Genomic DNA, 20,102 nt, shown 5'->3' on the forward strand with positions numbered 1-20,102 from the left:
ACTAACACATACAGCCTAAGTGTAATTTAACTCGATAGGCTCCAAAGCTTACAATACACGTGCCAATCTGAGTATAACTTTAACATGTGAACATATACAAACATTAAACATCTCATAGGGTCATCTGCCATCCGCGATGCCCATTAATTACTTAGTTAATATAAAATCTAATGATACATGCAGTAGAAGTAAAATAAGTTCCTTTACTAATATTAAATATCTTCTTATGTTGTATAGGTCTTTAAAACTGCTAAACAGCCAAAAAAGTATATATAAAACTCGAACTAAAGGTGTTTATGCATATTCTAACCATGCTCTTTTGGAAATGTGTTGCTAAAATTGGTCAATTTATTTATAGAAAATCTTGTCTGGGTTTTGTGGAATTTTTCATCATCAATTTTCTCACTTCTTAATAGTAATGAAGAACTTTCTGTGTTATATTGGTTGCCAAAGAATACTTGTGCAGGGGAATAAATGTTAATTTTTACCACAATAAATATACTGATATCTCTTGGAATCATTGTCTATCATTCTCTTCAACTACATATGTTCTCCAGTTGTTACTATTGAAGAGTAGCTCTACAAATACCATGTAATATAATCTTTCACTGACAACACTGATGTCTACAACATAATATCCAGCTCTAGTACAATTCCCACAGACTGGGGCACTAAAATGTTCTAGCACAAATGTTTCATCAATGGTGTAAACTTATAAACAAGAAGCAAAATTATGAACGAAACTACAGCATGAGTTGCTCATTTGATTGTACAACTACAAAGAAATAATATAAGGAATCGGCCATCTAGCCTAGTATTTCCTCAATCTTTTCATTGGAATCAGATATGAAGAGACAATTTTTTTCAGATCTAAACTACTAACAAGCCTGTTCATTTCTTGCACAATATTGTCTGCAGTATTTATATAGCCAATAATAACAAAGGTTGCTAAGCAGTATCAGAATTTAACAAAAAGGGGAGGGGGGGTGGGGGTGTGAACAGTCATGCAGTGGCTTGCACAATCCACTTCTAGTGTGGCTTAATGTTATATGTTATCATTTCCATTCAGATCTTCCTATTATCAGTGAATTGCCTGAAATAGTCAACACGTCTCAGACCTCTATAACCATTAAATGGAGAGCCTGGGATGAACAAACTGATGTCGGGGATCCACCAGTGGTTAGTTATATTGTGTACTTCAGGAAGGATGCAACTGATAGCCAGAGTAATGTTACTATCATAGAATCCAGTCAACTGCTACAGTACACACAGACCAATCTAGAAGAGGATACTATTTATGCCTTCAGTGTATCAGCTGTTAGGGAAGGGGACATGGGTGAGGGTCCCATGGGTCCACCTATGACTGCCAAGACATTGTGTGATGGTGAGTTGTTATATAATTAATCTCATCAATTTTGTTATTATTCATATTTTAAATTCGATTTTTAGTTGTTTGAAGTTATAAGGAGTTCACCATGATCGTAGATTGGTCAAATGGTGATGAAGATGCAAGGATAGTATGCCATGCAATTTCGTTGACAGACAAAACAGTAACCAGGTAGTCAGGGTATAATTACAGATCAATCACTATAAATAAACAGTTAGGAATCATACACAAATACCAACAGCAGTTTTAACAATGTCTTGGTAAGGATATGCAACAGGAAATTCCATGCTTAGAAGATTGTGGAAATTAGAAATATTCATAGCATTCTTGACAGTTTTTAGTAATTACAGGTTAAGTTGCCGCAGATTTTTTTTCTTTTAAGGGGAATCAATATGTTGATGATAGGAAAGTTACCACATGTTTATCTTACGCTTAGAAACTCATCGTTTCTTCACCTTGCTTTGTTTCTGTTATTTACAGTACAAAGTACTCCTACAGCTGTAATGGCAACAGTAACAGACTTGAACCAACTGAATGTTACTTGGCAGGTATGCTAAAAAATGTATGAAAATACTTTAAATGAATAGGAATTTTAAAGTGACTACATTATATAGATATACTACACAATATGTTTAACAGTCTAGTGAGAAACCAATCAGACATATAACTGAGCTACTCAGTGAAGGATGCAGTGTACAATAGAAGGAAAATAGTTGGACCATATAGATGTCATCCTTTTGTAATGGAAGATACGCGAGAAAGATAAAACCTTCCCCCTTCCATTCCCTTTGCTTTCAGCTTCCCCATCCTCCCTTACCTGCCCTACTCATCCCTTCTCTTCCATCCTTTCTATTGGTTCCAGCTTCCCCCATTCTTACCTTACGCACCGTACCCTTCACATCACATATCATCCCTTTTCTTCTAGCCTCATCTCTTCTTGACTCATCTAGCCAATACATTGATGCACTATAAACTTAGTCATCAATACTAAATTATTACATCAATGATGCAGTGTCTTCTATGCTATAATTTAGCAACAATATTGAAAGTTTCCATCTTTGATCAATAGGTTGATGATAATGATATCACTTGTAGTACTGGGATAACTAGTTATACTATCTACTACAAGGTGGATGGTAGTAGTGATGATCCACAGAGAGTAACAACAGTCTCTGGAACTACAATGTACACTATCATCGAAGGACTTGCGCCTGGAGAGAATTATACCTTCATGGTTTCCCTTACAACAGATCAGGAAAGCCCCCTCAGTGAACCATCTATGGCAGTAACAGTGACAGGTGAGGTCTCAACAATTCCTTGTTTGAGGATTTCCTGTAAGGGAAACTGGAATGGAAATATTGCTTCATGTGTAATACTGCAACAGTAACATTCCAACGTACGTATACCCAAATCAAGTAAAGGCAGTTTTGATGAGGCAAGAACTACTGTACAACCTAATGATTAACTGTAGCAGTAGTAGTAAGTTGAGTCTCGTCTATCCCACATGTTCGGTGATTAACCTCCGCCACGTATCACGATCTTGTGCAAGGTTTATTGCTTCCTAGAAATTGTTAATGTCCTTAAATTGTGACTTTATTTGTCCAAGCAAGGTAGTCACAGGGCTTCCTACTGGTTTAGCAGTAGGTCTCAATGCTTCTCTTAAAGCAACCTTTGCTGGAGCGTCCTCCTGAAGTCTTGCTACAATGATTAATTGTGATCACTTAATTTGTTCCATGCAACCTTTAGAACAGTTAGAAAAATAGAAACTTACATAACACCAGGTCTTGTTTATCAAAGAGAGTACTGCATGCAGTTCATTTACATAATAGTAGTAAGCACAGTAGATCAACCTACATTGTTTGGCACTGACTGGCAAGATAGTGAAGGTTGGGACTAAATTACTGGGAGTAAAAGTGTGGGAATCTTGTAAAGCATTTTCCTTGAAACAATATAACTTTATATGATGGAAATGTTAAAGCTACTTTAAAGGAGTATGTAGCTAATTATTATGTTATGATGAAACTTGAAGAACAGTACATACCTTGTATGATTATTTGTGCAGTGCAGTTGGTCACTTTTTTTTTATCATAACATGGTATATCAGAGATTCAGCCACAACCACCAACCCGTAATAATGCTTGGATCGTCAGCATCCCTTTGGCAGTTCTTTTGATCATCATACTACTCATTGCTGTCTACATTCCCTACAGGTAACTAATTATCTGATAAACTTGAATAAAAACAAAGTATATCAAATCGGTTCTTTGTTTTCTTTCTTTCTTTCTGTCTTTCTTTCTTCTGTACAATCAAGGATCAAGTTCAAACTTTTAACTTTTTTTGCATAAAGTAGACAGAAAACATATTAGTAGTTTTATACAGCGGTGCATGTAAAGTCATACAACATTTTTCATGATTTGTAGATTTCATAACTTTTCCAGTTTTTGATGATAGGAGTTCTAAGCATGGGCACTAAGGTAGCAAAACTCTGTCTTACAATTTCAGTTGGGATGATTTCTTTATTAGGCATAGAATCATGATTTCTATCTGGCCAGTCAGAAGAGACCTTTGATTTTTTATCCTCTCTTTTTCACCAGCCTTTCTGTCCTGCTCTCATTTTGTTTTGGTGTTTACAACTAGTCTTTCTGTACTTCATCCAATTTTCTTGTTTCTGTCGATTTGTAGCAATCTGTCAATAATCAATAATTGTAGTCATGTTTGACACACAAGATGTAGCTATGATCCTCTGAGTTAATAGTTGAAGTACAACAATGTTCAACATAAAGGAAGAATATTGCCTTTTGTTTATTACTTTGTTCCTAGGAGAAAGACCTTGAAGCCGCCACAGCCCAGCGCCACACCTTCCTATTCCAATCCTGTTTCCACCAATGATGAAGGTATTGTCTGTTTAGTATCATGTTTTCTAGTTATCATTCAGTAATTTTACAAAGTCCAGTGAGTGAATGTCAAAATCATTAACAACTTTCTTCTTTTATGTTTTTAATAGATGCAGTTTGACCATAAAACCTTTTATATAACAACATTTTGTCACAAGGCACTCTTTAGTCTGCAAACTGTTCAGCTTGTTAATGTGAATCAGTTGCTGCCCAGGTGCTTGAGGACAGTATCATTATCATGATGATGTCATCATTCATTTGGCTCAGCGTTTTATTTCTAGACATGTTATCTGCCCTTAATAAATATTCTTAAAAGTTGAGTCAGATAGAGAGCATGTTTCAACTTAAATTTCTGGAATCTTTGGAGTGCGAATGACTCATTGTCAATGACGGCAAACTTCCCTGTTACTATAGCGACTCAAAGGCAAAACTCAAACATGATAGGCAAATCCATTGAAGTTAAACATATTAAATTATAAACAACAGCTTCAAGGTAAAATTTAGAATGTCAAGGGAACAACAATTCATGGTAACTCCAATGGTTGCAAAATATTGCACCACTCTTCAACCATTTCTGTGGCAATTTTAGAACAAATTAATTTAGCTGCATGATATCCATAGCTCATAATAATCTTCAGTTCTGTTTGTTATAGCTTGTCAGTTGATAGCTTAAATGGCACCTCTGAAATTCTAACATTTTAGTTGATTTGAGGAAGCAGCCAAATTGTAACTCCAGAATGCTGCTACCGCTTGTAGTAATTATATTTAATTTCTTCTTTGTTTTGGATTTTGTCATGTAAACTCATGTTGTTTGCAGTAGACAGAGGATGGGAAATGTCATACTCTGCCATGCTCCCATGTTTCTTAGGTTTTATTGCAATTGTATTATTAAACTTGCAAATGATTGCCTGATATACAACATTAACATATATCTTATTTAAACTTAAGATGTGATGCCAATAGTCCTTATCTTGGATAAGACATTCTATAATCATCTGACTGCTATAATATGTGTCTCATAGTGTTTGTTTATTAAGTAATTTGTCCAAATGGCTTAGGCATTTATTTACCTTCTTTAATGCCTTGTCTTGGTTTTATGTTGTTGTTTACTTTTGTTTTCCAAATTAATGTTCATCACTTCAAAACAGCAGTCAAACCAAACCCTGGTAATAATACGTACGAGGTACCTGACATTGTACAACTGGAACCCAAAAATGGCACAAGTCCTCCTTCAAACTCACCACAAGTCAAAACTTTGAATGAATCTGAAGATCCACCAATCAGCCCTTCAGATAAAACGTACACCAATCTACCATCTTCAATCCTCGTGTCTGATCTAGAAGAATATTACAGACGAAACAAGCAAAACTTAGTGCAAGAATTCCAGGTAAGGCACTATTGTTGAAAACTTAGCCGGCTCACCACAGTTACGTGTGGCTGTTTAGGGATTTAAATATACCATATGTAGCAACACCCAACATCCTTCCCATAGCTTAGGGTAATAGAGAAGGCTATCTATTGAAATGCAGATAAGGTGTGAGGGGGGGGGGTGGGGTGGCTGGGAGAGGTATTGAGTTGTGTTTATTGCTGTTACTATTTGCTTTCAATGTACGTATCAATTTGCTAAATATGTCTCGGCATTTTATGCGTTCAATTAATGTTGCTTGTGGTGCAGGCAGGCGACCACAAACTTCCCTTCAGTGATATTGTTGGTGACTAAAGGCATTACCTTGTTCTTGAATTGTTACTGACTTGCATGTTTGTATTAGTTCCAGATGTATAGAACTGTTATTTAAAGTTGTTTATAAATTCAAGGTACTAGAAACTGCCATGGCTGAGACTTATTGACTCATGGTTCAACTTCTGTTCAATCCCCTTTCGTGAAATTCTTGATGTTCACTAAGTATTTGCTTAGTCTTCAAGACTTAGATTTCAACTTCTTCAGTTGAGTACTCTGCCATGTTCACTGAAGTTAGCAATGTATGAGAACACATGAAAGATGAAGTAAACCTCATTGAATATATACTGAGGTGTGTTTATTCGATCGGGTACCAAATCTGTTTCTCTTTTACAAGGAGTTAATAATATAATATATCTACAGTATGTGTGAAACTAACTAGAGATAAGACAGGGTACAGTTCCTGGTCGACATCGTCCACAGCAGGTGGTCAGTATCTGTCAACTGGCAGGCGTCACTCACATCAAGTTGTCGGCATTAAAGCAGTGTAGTGACATGCAAATGGTAGTATAATGATACATGATTGACATCACATACCCTTCTTTCCATCTATACCTGGGACATCCCTCTAAATGCTTTATGATGTCTACAAAGCGTAGCGGGGCAATATCTGTGTTCTTTTACTCCATATACAATCAAATATTGGAATGCGTTACTGCGCAACCTTATCTTGGTATCCTGTTTAGTGACAATTTATCTTTCTCTACTCATATTGATAAGATTTGCTCTAGGACCAGCAGAACCCTTGGCTTCCTTAATAGGAATTTGCGCTCCTGCCCGCCAGAATTATGTGAATTGGCCTTTATGTCTATGTGTCGTTCTACTCTTGAATATTCAGCTCAGATTTGGGACCCCTATAAGGCCTCAGACCAAGATAAAATAGAAAAAATTCAAAGGAAGGCAGCACGCTTTGTAATTCGAGATTTTCCAGCGTCACTGAGATCTTGAAGATTTTGTGGGAACCCCTCACAGAAAGAAGGAAAAGGGCCAGATTTATGCTCTTTTACCAAATTATCAATGGCCTAATTGCAGTCCCAAACGAGACTAATACCTTCTTGAAACCAGGGAGGCGTGGTTGCTATATTCAAATTCCACAATCATCGTGCTTTTCAGTATAGCTTCTATCCTAGGACCATAAAAGACTGGAATACATTATCCTTGGCCGTTAAAGAGAGCCCTAGTCTTGAGGTGTTTAAGACAAGATTTCCCAGGCATTATTATTAGCTCTGCTGCGCTGCACACCAACATCCTCGTTGTGATACTCGAGAGGGGTTTTTAACGCATATCCTACAGAAACAGAATTAGGTAAAATATTCACTTGGTGTTTGCTGTTGGGAGCAGAATTACTTAACTGAACTGAGTGTTAGATTATACCTACTGGGACTACTTGCACTTGATAAGTGTTGGAAAGCTTACATTACTGTAGTATTCAAAGCTTGTTATGAATTATTTCAATACTTGTTTGAACACATGAGCCAAAGCACATCAACCACACTGAATATGTCAATTCTATTGGAGGAAGTTCCATTGATTCAGTACATTGCTTAATTGACTTTCAATGAGCCTAATAAAATATTGTTAAACACCTGCAACAGAATGGAAAGCCTTTAAATTAAATTTAAATTCCTTTAGCCATAATACCGTATTATTGTACAAACTTCAGAATATATAGCTTTTATTCAGGCCTGTAGACTTTACAGACCTCTAGCTGTAGTTAATAATTTCATCAAAAGGAAAGAGCGTAATTTTGTAAAGTCATGACAATTTGAATGGAGTTACTAACAAAGGAATATTTATAATGCATCAGTAACCAAGGTTAAAAGGGAGAGCAAAGCAATACCTTCACTATAGAATTGCAAAGTTCAAGGCCATTCCTTCAACACACAATAGCTTAATTATAATGGTATCAGAGTCTACTCACTCACGGCTCACAGAGGTGATGATAGACAAAGCTTTTTTGGTTTACACTGCTACAATACCAAAGAAATTGCTGTGCTGTACCCCAAAACGATATACATGACTCTTAGCAGGAAGTAACCTATCTTGAAAATGAATAATTTGAAGAGTTAGGTCAAGAAACATAAGAAAAATAAGGGAATAAAGGAAGGGATTGAAAGGGGGAATTGGACTGGTAACAGAAAAGCAATTGCAACTTTCTTACATTCACACCTTATTAGTAAACGTTTGAAAAGAATTCTGTACTATTAACTGGACTAGTGGTCTTGCAAAAATACAGTTTGCATTTTTGAACTGTTGAGGTTTTGAAAGGCAATAGTGCATAATCATGTGTTGTACAAGGTTAGGTAATATGATAAGATGATGAGAGGAAATTACCCCCGCCCCCCTCTTCAATGCACTCACCCAACACTCACTTATTCTTTGCATTGCCAGCAATCAGTAACAATTTACCATAGAAGTACAGAAATTAAATTGTGTGACATGATGTATTCTATGAAATTGTGATCAGTTTGTATGGATTTTCATTTCAGATGACAAACAATTTTCTTCTTTTTTTCATTATTCTTGTGATTTAATGGGGGAAAAAATCTGTTTTATTATTCCAGGGACCTTTCAAGTGAGAGAAACCCTCTCTTGGAGCTGTTGGTGGTCTAAAAAAGTTAGTATTTTAAAAATAAGAATATTTTAATCTTATATTTTTTTTTTAGTCTAAACTCTAAGCTGAATTTGTGTCTTTCTCAGCTTTTGAGGAAAGGACAACAGTTTCCTTGGACTGTTGGAGATAAAGAGGGAAACAGGAAGAAGAACAGATTCAGAAAAATGTTTACCTGTAAGTGTTCAATTAAATGAATCTCTTTGTTTATAAACATCTATGTCACAATATGAGCTTTGTCATGTAAGCTATATATGTGCATCTAGAAGACTTTATCTTCTGAATTGAAACGGAGATTCAGGTTTGTGTGGATCTATATTTCATTGGCTATATTTTAGTTCATTTATTGAAAAGATTAAAGTTGTCATTCAATATTAAAACTAAAACACCTCAAGCTTAAATGCGAAACATTATTATTGACAACATTGAGTAGAATCTAATTATACTCTATGTTTTAATTTTGAACGTCACACACACATCTAGTGCATTTATCTAAGTATCTATACACATTAAAGACCTTGAGATTCATCAAAGGCACCAACCATATTTAATCTAAATTGATAATTAAACATGCACTTTGTCAATTTGATTGATTGATTGTCGTTTTGCACCAAAATAATCAGGGTTCTCAGTTTAATGCCTTAAATCAAATGAATTAATTGAAGGTGTTTGAAATATTAACTCTCTTTAAACTTTGGTAGTTATTTAACACTTTTGTGACAAACTTCTAAAACCTTTGTAGATATTGCTTGACTGCTAAATCGTGAAGCAGATCATTTTGTTGATGGTGATCATTCAGCTTTGTCATACATATAAGCGTTATCTAGTTTATGAAGCAAAGAGGACAGACCTCCAATAAACTAGGCACACTATTGAAATTGCTGTAAGAACATTTAAATTTCCCTTCTGGAAAAAGGAAGACAGCCCAGGTTCAATGGAAAGATGTAACAAATATTCTTCACAACTTTTTTGTAGCAAGTAAAGTTATAAACTTTAAACAAGAAATTAGCAGTTCATACTTACAGGTCAAAACTCTTATCAGTTTTGGTACATCAGTTGTTTGGACGCTACTGTAGTGGGTGTCTGTTATCTGTATTATATAATCACATTGCAGATGACCACAGCCGTGTCGTCCTGGAGAAACTTATGGAAGAACCGGACTCAGATTACTACAATGCATCTTACATCTTGGTATGAATAATCAATATTAATTTTGCACTTTTCTTGTAAATATATATTTTTGTATGTAAATATGAAAATTCTCAGATTTATATCACAGGTTTAATTGTAAGGATATATCCACACATCCTATGCTTATGTCCTTCACAAAACAAGAACCTTTGCCTATGGATATTTATAGTATGCATATTGTCTCTTTTGCAGGACCAGCGTGGTGAAACTTCCCTAATTGCATCTCAAGGTAATGTAAGCACTTTATATATTAAAATGTATGCTTTAGGAAATCTCTGCTGGCAATTAAGAATTAAGTTCCTTGACATTAAAATATATGGTTTGCTCGTAACTAACAATAAGTAACCCACATAGCACTTTGACGATCATCCACTCTGGGAGGGGGAGGCTGGGATCTCCATCTGGTTTTGCTTTTTCATGAAAATACCTAGTACTTTGTCCTACATTTTGGTTTAATTTTCTTCAAGCAAGGAATTGTTGTTATATCATGCAAATCATAGATGTGATTATAATATTCAGCAATAATGGGAATATAATCAGTAGCTATGGGAAAGTTTGTTGTTGTTTATGTGGCATATGTGAGATAAACCCACTAAGTACTACAGTAACTTTGATGTCAATAATATCCACCTCTTCTTTTATTTCACACATTCATCCCAAAATGTCTGGATAATTATCCATAATGTAGTGTTTTTGGATTGAAAATTTACAGAAATTTGAAAATGCCTTGTTGTTTGCTGAAGTTTTTTAGTGTTGAATAGTACATTTAAACCTGAAGCACAGATAGTAAGCAAATGAAACACAGAAACAATAAATTGTTTAATTATGGTTTTGGATATTAAGCTGTACATGTCTGCCCTAATTACAACACATAGAGCCAAAAAACTGTTAGGAAACTAATACTGCAAATAGCCTGTGTGTTTAAATATGTAAATTTTACTTTATTTACATCGCAACTATCACCAGAAAGATCAAACATTGTGTGTCACTCATAGATTGATCAGTAAGGAAAGGACAAAGTTTGGTCATATTGACTTTTTAAGACAAATAATTTTTGGTCTTTGATTATCGACAGCTCCAAACAAAGCTTCTCTGAATGATTTCTGGAGGTTGATTTGGCAGGAAAAAGTGTCCACCATCGTGATGTTGACAAACCTTACAGAGTATGGAAAGGTGAATCAAACCCTTCCATTTATTCTTCATTACTAATGTACAATATGTAGCTACATGTGGATCAAGGATTAATACTGTAGCTATCTGTGTGAGATCATTTGGGTGATGAAGGCTCATATTACATCACTGTGTATTAGCATTGTGGTCAAATGTCTAACTCAATGATATATTCACCTGTATCCCACACCTCATCACTAGACAGATGTAATGTGGGATGAAGAAGGGAGAGAGAGCTCAGCTCTTGCAACTCCCCTACATTGCAGATGTCTGTCCAAAAGTCCCTTGAACTGATTTATACTGGTAGCATCAATGGCAGACTGTGGAAGGGGCGTTCCATTCAGATACAACCGTGACCGAAAAAATATGTCTGCGTACATTCAATTTTGAATATTTTGCGCACAGTTTCATTGAATGGCCTCTAGTAAAAGAGATGTCGCTAAATTCAAACCATAATTGAGGGCTAGCTTTATCAAAACTTTCATAAATTTAAAAGCTTCAATTAAATCTCCTCTTAGTCTTCTGGTGGATAATGTAGTGAGATTTAGAGCAGAAAGTCTTTTATTGTACGGCAAATGCCGCAAAACTGGTATCATCCTTGTAAATCTTCTCTGTACTTTTCCAGATAATCTATATCACCTTTTAAATATGGGTTCCAAGCTTGAATGGCAACTTCCAAGTGCGGAAGAACAAGAGATTTATGAAGTTGCAACATTAATACATGTTCCTTTGTTTCAAAAGTTCTGTTAATCATTCCCAAAATCCTCTTGGCTCTTTTCACACAGGCAACAACTTGTGTATTTAATGATGTAAGGATTACTGACATAGTTCCAAGTTCAGGGCAGATCATTTAAATACTATGTCTCTGGGCGAGAAACTTAATCTTCATTGGCCTTTATTCATCCAATTGTATGAAAACTTGGGAACCTACAAGGTCACTTGAAAATATAATTGCATGCGCTGGTTTTGGCTGCACCCTATTGGATCACCCAGGGGACACATTGATGCGGTGGGCTGTAGTGCCCTGCCAGAGACTGAGGCTGTTTGAATTGGGCACAATTGGGTGTGAAGGTGTGTCAAGTTACCAATGGCCAAGGGTGAAAGTTTGGTCTTAGTAAAGACTGTAAACCTTCACCTTTAACTTTCTTTTAATGTTTACTGTTTTGATTGTGATGTTCTTTGAGATACATGACGCTACAATGCTGATGTTTAAATATAATAACCCTGACATGATCATTGCATATATGATAACATAATGTCATCAATTATATTTATAAGCTTTCTTGCTCTTAGTTTCTCTCAAGGACTTAGTAACTCTATGTACAAGGGTCAGAAACTGAAACCTCTGACAACGTTGAATCTACAGCTTGAGGAATTTAATTCGCCAGAAATAGGAAGTAGCTAGCTCAGTGGGAGGAAAACAGGCTAGGTGCATGCACTTTCTGATCCTTCGTGATCTTTTTCATGCAATGGACAAAAAAAAACGATGAGTCTCTGGCTGTCAGTCTCAGAAATGACAGATCTCAGCTATAGTCTGGGTGTAACAAATTTTCAAGGGAAAGCTTATAGGATAGGCCTACTCTTTTCATGTCCAAATATGTGGAGACTAAATTTTAACATGTTTTGTCTTCTTGGTACAGGATCGTTGCACACAGTATTGGCCAAATCATGAAGGAGGAAGCAAGTCCTTTGGAACTATTGTGGTGTCATGGGCAACCACAGAACATTTTGCTGATTTTGATGTCAAGGAGTTGCAAGTTGTCAATGTAAAACTTAAATAGTTTCAACTTTGTACAGATCACTTTTCTTTAGAAATAGCAGTTGAAGAAGTTTATTACTGTTACATATCTATTGTTTACATGTGAGGCCAGTGTCTGCTCACTTGAGCTTCATTAGAAGCATTTTTTATACATTTAAGCAAAGAATTGTTGGTTTCGATACCAACTTTAACCTACGCAATCACAATAACGGATGTCTGTGCATTTTTGACACCTTGGTTTCAAACATGTCTCCTGAAGAGGAGCTTAGACGAATTTCTAGACGAAACTGATTGCTTGGTAAGAAGGTCAAAGTCATTTGAGGTCATCAAAGATAGCTATTAATTACCTCATCGAAAAAGCTCAATGTATATTTGCATTTCTTGTTGGTCAGTGGTAATTTGTATGCCAAGAGAATAACAGGCTAATGATTTTGTTAGCAGTGCAATTAACTGCCTATTCAGATTCTATTTGCAGCTTCTTTTCCACTATAATTAGAACTGTCAGATGAAACTGGCTTTGACCCCACATTTTGATAGCAGGGTGCTGATGTCTATGCCTTTTGACTATTAACACACTAGAAGCAAAAAAATTGTTGACAAAAATCTACCAAATTGTTCACTATCAGTATACAACAATTGTTAATTAATGAACTTCTACTCACACAGGAGAACAAGATGCAGACTGTATATCAGCTACATTATACCACATGGCCAGATATGGATGTACCGACTGATTTTATTCCTATTACGGAACTAATCAAACACACAAAGCTTCTCCATAATCATAAGAAAAGTCCAGTTCTGATCCACTGCAGGTAAACCTGTCTAAATTTTCTTTTATCAAATTAAAGAATTTAAAGTAAAGGTAAAAATAGTTACCTCTCATCAAGCTTGGCTGATTTTAATCACATCGATGTTAATAACTTGATTTAAAAAAAATTATTGATTGAAATCACTGATTAGGATCTTTTACATCTGGTAAAAAAAGAAGAAAATTAGAACAGAAATACTGATAACTTTCTCAGATATTTTATTTAACATGTTAAAACTATGCAAAAGCTTAAAAGAAGTTGTATATACAACTTAATTGAAGGTTTTCATGGACCAGCAACTTTACAGAATGGCCAAGTCGCATGACCTTCCTACCTTGAAGTCTTTATCATAGTCATCAGATAAGTCAATATTAACATTTATCCAGTCACGTTTGAGACCATATTTTCATGTAAAATGTTGCAACATTAAAATTAATCAGATAGTACCTGCTGTGATAGCTTATAAGTACAGGTTCTTGAATTTAGCTTCACTGAAATTGCTCTGCAATTCAGGCTTCAGTACTCCAGTAAACTAAAACTATGAAACTTGGTGTACTGGGTTGTTAGAATATTGTAGTCAGAACTGTGGCCAGAATATAATCTTGTCAAAGATAGAACAGACATCAATTTAAATGTAAATTACTGCATACTGTAGATTAATCGGCATTACAGGTTTAGTATATTTCAATGGTTACTGCTAAACTACAGTAGCAACAGAGCTACATCTATGGCCTCCTTGGCTTGTAATGCTTTAAATAGAAAAGTTTGCATTACGGTGTAACACAGTACTGTAGATTTCTACTGTACTATAATCTTTTGAAAAATATGTCTATATTTGTTCACTATTCCTACCTGACATGTTTCTGACAACTCTGAAACATACACAACAACTTACTACAACACTACTAAGCAACTCAATGATAACTTTGCAAGTGCTCAGTAAAGCATCTTCCTTTCTCCATCCAGCATCCTCCTCCCCCCCCCCCCCCCTCCCACCCTAGCTGGGAAAATGTAGTGTGTCTTAATTAAGGTTTATAGGCAAGTACTACTTTTTTACTACAAGTTTGGCATTAGATCAGAAAGTACCTATCCCAGGGTCAACACCAGTTTCCAAGTATCAAAAGGACAGACACATGAAGGCATCATGTCAGATTTAGCTTCTTTAAACTTGTACTCTAACCTTCAATTTGCATTGCATGCCATGTTATACAACGAAAAGCACAACTCTGTGAATGTCTCTGTCAGCTCTGTTAGTATCATATGAAATCCTGTTACAGCTGTTATCACTTCTTCCTTTTCCTCTTTTGTGTCATCTTTTGTTGGTTTGGAAATGCTCTTGTTGATACCTGCATCAAAACTTTACATATGTCACACATGCCCTTACATTTGGTTGGAAAGTAGTATTCTTTACCAGTACAGGCCAGATTAAGCAAGTTAATTTGACTGGTGTCTAGAAATTAAGATGCCCCAAACGTCTCTTTCAAACACTTTTCTTAAAAACACTTCATATGGCAGGGGCTCAAACACATACACTTCTGTGGGATTTATTCTGAGACAACCTATCCAATTAGATCTCTTTCCTAGATGGCATAGAACCTTAGCCCCTCCTTACCCTAGCACAAAGCTGTTACTCGTGCCTCTGATTTAATGGAGTATGGTAAACCGGTGGTTACAAACGCCATTGAAGTAAAGTAACATAATATTTTTGTAAAGTTTTATCCTCTTGGTTTGGCCTGGCCAGGATTTGGGAATCATTATTGTCATGTTTTGTGGTGGAATTCATCAATATGCTGAGAGACAGCTGGTTCAAGTCTTTAAGTTTGTCCTTGGATTTTACAAGCAGTATACTAATGGTAAAGTGACATAAATGCTGATGACATTTCTTCTGTTGTTCCTTAGTGCTGGAGTTGGCAGGACTGGAACATTCATCTCCATCTACTGTTTAATGGAAGTTATCAAGACAGAGAGAGAGATCAACGTATTTAGTTTCGTTGAGACAGCTAGAAAGAATAGGATCAACATGGTCCAAACAGAGGTAAACATCTTTCTGAGTTGATTCTTATATATTATTAATCTTCTCTGATAGTTATAAGTCTATAGTGACAAAATTATGTAATTAACTTGACTAGTTGTTTTCAAATAGTAGTTGACAAGAAGTGTAATATGTTTTAGGGTTTGGCTTTTGCTTCTTGTAATATCAGATCTAATTGAGTAATAACAAAGAAATAGTAAATAAAACATTCAATGACAAGGATCGTTTTCCTTGTCTACCATTCAGAACTGAAATATTTCCTTTAAAAAATTGACATTTTCTGATATGAAGGTCATTATGGTGCAATAATTTTGTGTAAGCTGTATTATGTGTAATTAGATGTGTTATGCCTGAGGAAATTACCTTTCATTTTAATTGAACCTCTTTTTTAAATGAAAAGACAAATATTTCTCACACAGGAACTTTCTTTCCTCTTTTACAGAAACAGTATAATTTCATCTACGAGAGTCTAGTCGATTTTTATCTCACGAGTCACACAGAAATTCCGGTGCAAAATCTTGAATCTCAGCTTAACGCAAAGCATGCCCTCACAAGAGAGTTTGATGTAAGTAAAGCTAGTGAAATGTTGTCATTCCTTAATTGATTAACAAGCAGAACTGCTTGACCAGATCTAATCAAGTAATTACTGTTTGTGAGTAGAAGATCACAGCCCCATATCCAAAAATATCATCTTTTCTGTCATTTAAATGATTTTCCTGAGCATATTAACTTTCTAATATGAGTAGTGATTTATTTCGAGAGCTGATGCCATACCTTATCTGGGAGTTCCTAAAGTTTTTATTGCAAAAAAATGCTTTATGCTTTTATTTCTGGAGGAAAGAATCTATTGCTATTCAACAAAGTTGATACCTTATTTCTTCTAGAGCTTGTTTAAGGCATTAAGTTAAAGGGATCAAGGATAGTTCACTGAGAGATGTTTTCGAACATGGAGATTCATACCATGGGCATCAGCAGTTAATCATGGGGCTTAATTTGACTGCCTTTGAAAGATAATAATTAAAGCTACGGCCTGACATAGTATGTGAGGGGGCCAGGGGGATTCTCATCATGCAAAGAAGAAAAAAGCTCCATTACTGTCTGTTGCAGCTCCCGAAGAGAGTAGTGCGAGGAAGAAAGTCAAAAAAGAAAGAAAGATCGCCATTTTATCTGCAACTTTAAAATATATTAAGCACACCAACCACACCCTGCCCCCCTTCCCCTCCTCCATACTGTAGAATGGGGGGACAGATCTTCTGAAACGTGAAATCAGGACCTAAATAGTTACAATGGAGATAGCATGCCAAAACAAGAAGCTCCATTTCTGTCTTTTTGCAGCTCCTCAATAGGGTAGTGATCAGAGGAAAGACAAGGCACATTGATGGTGTTGATAACTCACAGAAGATACGTTTCAAAGAAACAGAGCCAAGTAAATCATATTTACAGTTCTCTTTTGGTATTTTATTAAATGATATAATAATTCTTCAGATCAGGACACAAAAATTAGCATTTCCTCATGAAATCATATCAATCATTTCCCCTGAGCCATTACTTTGCATTTATTAAATCTTTATTAGTACTTTTTGCAGTATTTGGTTGTCCAGACCTACCAAGCTTATATTTAACTCTGTTTTCGATTTTTCTGAAGTTCTCTTTTAAAACATAAATTTAGATAAATAAAGTCTCATCTCCTATTTAAGTTCTTTTATGCCTCATTTTCACAACTATTAAAGCTCATAGCGTCTTCATCAATGATAAATTTCTCCTTGGTTCCTGTTTATACCTCGTGCATTATGTTTACTATTAGCATCAACAAGTCAATACTTATATATATGATGGTCATTGATGATACCTCATCACCGATCTTTTTTGCATAGTAAACACTAATTTGGCATTACCAATTCATGTCTCATAGTTATGTCTAATACCACATCAGGGTTAATATTTTTGCACCGTATTGCTCCTTTACAGATCATATCACCAGTTTCATGATTTGTAGCTCATTGTCACTTCTAATGCCTCACTTTCAATGATTTCACCTGCTTTCTAAACCTGGTAACATACAGTCATTAAACAAAAGACTTACAAAAGTTTGTTGTCTTGCAGATGACAAGAGCAGTATCTTCCTGTCAAGTGAGACCAGCTCAGGCTATTCCAATTACATCAATGCCACTGGATATCGAGTGAGTAGTGGTTCTAATTAATGTCCACAAAAAATTGACAGTTTAATTTTTTCTCATTTTTTTGACGACCCTCCAAAATATTTGGCAACCCATCAAAGGGACAGGAGCCCCAGCTTGATACCATGGCTCAAGATGAGCAAACCCTCAATTAAGGAAAATCTGAGACAAACAAGAGCCTGGAACAGTGTATCAAAGTATCATGATACAATATACCCTTGAGAAATGAATGTATTGTAGACAAATATATGGATAAATGGAATAGGTGGATTAAGTACAGATGACAATACCAATTGTTGCTATAACCAAACCAACGATGGATGAGAAGGGAACATTTATGGTTTACAGTCTTTTTTTCATACATAAGACCAATTGTATCCCTTACTAACAGGCAGGAAAATCAATTTCTATCTGATAAAATTCACAAATACAAGATGTCTTGAAACTTCTATCTATGATTTCCCATTTTAACAGAGTTTAAAAAAGAGGACTGCATTCATCACCACACAATCCCCATTGCCTAACACAGTTGAGGACTTCTGGTGTCTCATTCAAGACTGGGAGTGCCCCGTCATTGTTATGTTGAATAAACTGGATCTAGAAGACAAGGTAACAATCTTGTTTTGAATTTGATACATGCTCGCGTTGTGGGACTCTTTACACTAACAGTAGTTTTTATTCAATTGTGAAGTATATTCTCTAGAATTGTGCAAACTGTTAAGCTAAACTCACAGACTGGAGAGGTTATTGGTGTTTATTTAACATTACCATCTCTACATGCAAAGTGTGCAAATTTCAAGGAGTTTGGTTGTGAAACATCTCCATATCTGTAGCCAGTTTCCATGACTACAAATTAGCTTTCATTTGCTAGTTACATTAAATTTCTATTATTCATGGAAATTTTCTAGTTGGAGAGGTCATTGGCTTCCCTGTTCTACTCATCCATTTTAACACCCAGTCCTCCCCCACCCCCGCAACCCTCACCAGTGGCAAAATTGTAAATTATGTTATATGTGAAGAAGCATGTGAAAACAAGTATTGTCAAGCTATAATAGATACTGATAAGTGAAATAATAGATAGTGCAAACATGAAATTAATCTGATACCCTGCCCATAGGAAACAGCTTAATTTATCCAATTATATTTTTAAACTTGTAATACCGACAATTATACTCGTCACAAAGTGTAGAAAGCTTTATTACTTTTTCTTCATTTTTTTCTTATTTGCTTTATTACGCTGCCTTCTACTAAAGCTTTTGGGTGAGTTGTGTTCATGTTGCAATATCGCATGATTCTAACTTTTTATCCTGAAATCCCTCTTTGGGTCAATAGTTAGTTATTTTTGTTTTCATTGTTTGGTTTCTACTTGTTTTTCAAGTTAAAGTTGTTTGCATGTTACTTTTATGGTAACCGGCAATTTTAAAAAGTCAAGTTGCCTGCTACTGTATCTATAGAAAGCTTCTCACTCTGTTGTAATATCATTTTCTGTTCCTTATTAGATCAGTGTATTGTGCAATCATGTGTCATTTCTTTCTTTCATTCCATTTTCTTTTATTCTGTTTTAATTTCTTTTGTTCTTTTTTGTCCTTTTCATTTGTCATTACTCTCTTTATAGACAGAAATGACCCCCCTAACATTATATATGTACTTTAGACTTCCCACCAGCTTTCACCACGGCAGGCAATTGCTGTCTCGGAAAACCTTGATGTCAACATTATGGTTAAAATTCCCAATGTTGATGATGGTTTAAGACACCCCCCCCTCCCTCCCACTTCATCTCTTGTGATTTGTACAATGTGAATTACATATTCTACTGTGTTCTTTGTAAAGAGGGAAATTGTGTAGGTGAAACACGTTCTCAGTTCTGTTTATGTTAAAATAATAACCAAAAATATATTTGTGATAATTTTGCAGGATTCCCCATTTCTGACATTTTAATCTTTCTAGACACCCCTCGAAACCAAAAACTAGTATTTTATTTGCCTTTGTCTTCAAATCATTAACTGAACATAAACAGAAAGATATTGATTGGATTTTTTGTATTAAATCTCATATCACTGGTATCAACAAAGACTTGGGACCCCTAACGTAACTATCAGTTCTGCAAACATGCATAATCTGTTCTGCTTCTACTTTGTTCCTTAATCTGCTTTCTGTATAGTCATGCATTATTCAGTACTCATGCCATCAGTGCCACCAGTATTTATCTAACATCCCTTTTTTTGTGTATCATTTTTTTTTTTGCATTCCTCTGCCAGTTTTGCTGAAGAACATCCCGGGGCCAAAAATTCCAATATATTTTCTAACACAGCACTCCTTGTTTGTCAACTA

At 35.5% G+C, this 20,102-nt stretch overlaps 2 protein-coding genes across 2 annotated transcripts in view; both read left to right on the forward strand.

Annotated features, from left to right (window-relative positions):
• Positions 1 to 20,102, forward strand: part of LOC139982824 (uncharacterized) — a 220,871-nt gene that overhangs the window by 191,404 nt on the left and 9,365 nt on the right. The window lies entirely within an intron of this gene.
• The window catches only part of LOC139982853 (uncharacterized), a 56,176-nt gene that overhangs the window by 28,522 nt on the left and 7,552 nt on the right, over positions 1 to 20,102 (forward strand). Inside the window, exons 10-26 of the mRNA XM_071995981.1 lie at positions 1,070 to 1,384; positions 1,868 to 1,935; positions 2,457 to 2,685; positions 3,492 to 3,597; positions 4,208 to 4,281; positions 5,430 to 5,668; positions 8,720 to 8,807; positions 9,745 to 9,821; positions 10,014 to 10,050; positions 10,897 to 10,994; positions 12,632 to 12,757; positions 13,417 to 13,565; positions 15,462 to 15,597; positions 16,037 to 16,159; positions 16,930 to 17,020; positions 17,698 to 17,774; positions 18,246 to 18,380. Of these exons, the coding sequence (XP_071852082.1) occupies positions 1,070 to 1,384; positions 1,868 to 1,935; positions 2,457 to 2,685; positions 3,492 to 3,597; positions 4,208 to 4,281; positions 5,430 to 5,668; positions 8,720 to 8,807; positions 9,745 to 9,821; positions 10,014 to 10,050; positions 10,897 to 10,994; positions 12,632 to 12,757; positions 13,417 to 13,565; positions 15,462 to 15,597; positions 16,037 to 16,159; positions 16,930 to 17,020; positions 17,698 to 17,774; positions 18,246 to 18,380 (2,168 nt within the window). The remainder of the gene's footprint in view (positions 1 to 1,069; positions 1,385 to 1,867; positions 1,936 to 2,456; positions 2,686 to 3,491; positions 3,598 to 4,207; positions 4,282 to 5,429; positions 5,669 to 8,719; positions 8,808 to 9,744; positions 9,822 to 10,013; positions 10,051 to 10,896; positions 10,995 to 12,631; positions 12,758 to 13,416; positions 13,566 to 15,461; positions 15,598 to 16,036; positions 16,160 to 16,929; positions 17,021 to 17,697; positions 17,775 to 18,245; positions 18,381 to 20,102) is intronic.

The sequence above is a fragment of the Apostichopus japonicus genome, chromosome 2 (assembly GCF_037975245.1).
Source record: "Apostichopus japonicus isolate 1M-3 chromosome 2, ASM3797524v1, whole genome shotgun sequence".
Taxonomy (NCBI): Eukaryota; Metazoa; Echinodermata; class Holothuroidea; order Aspidochirotida; family Stichopodidae; genus Apostichopus; species Apostichopus japonicus.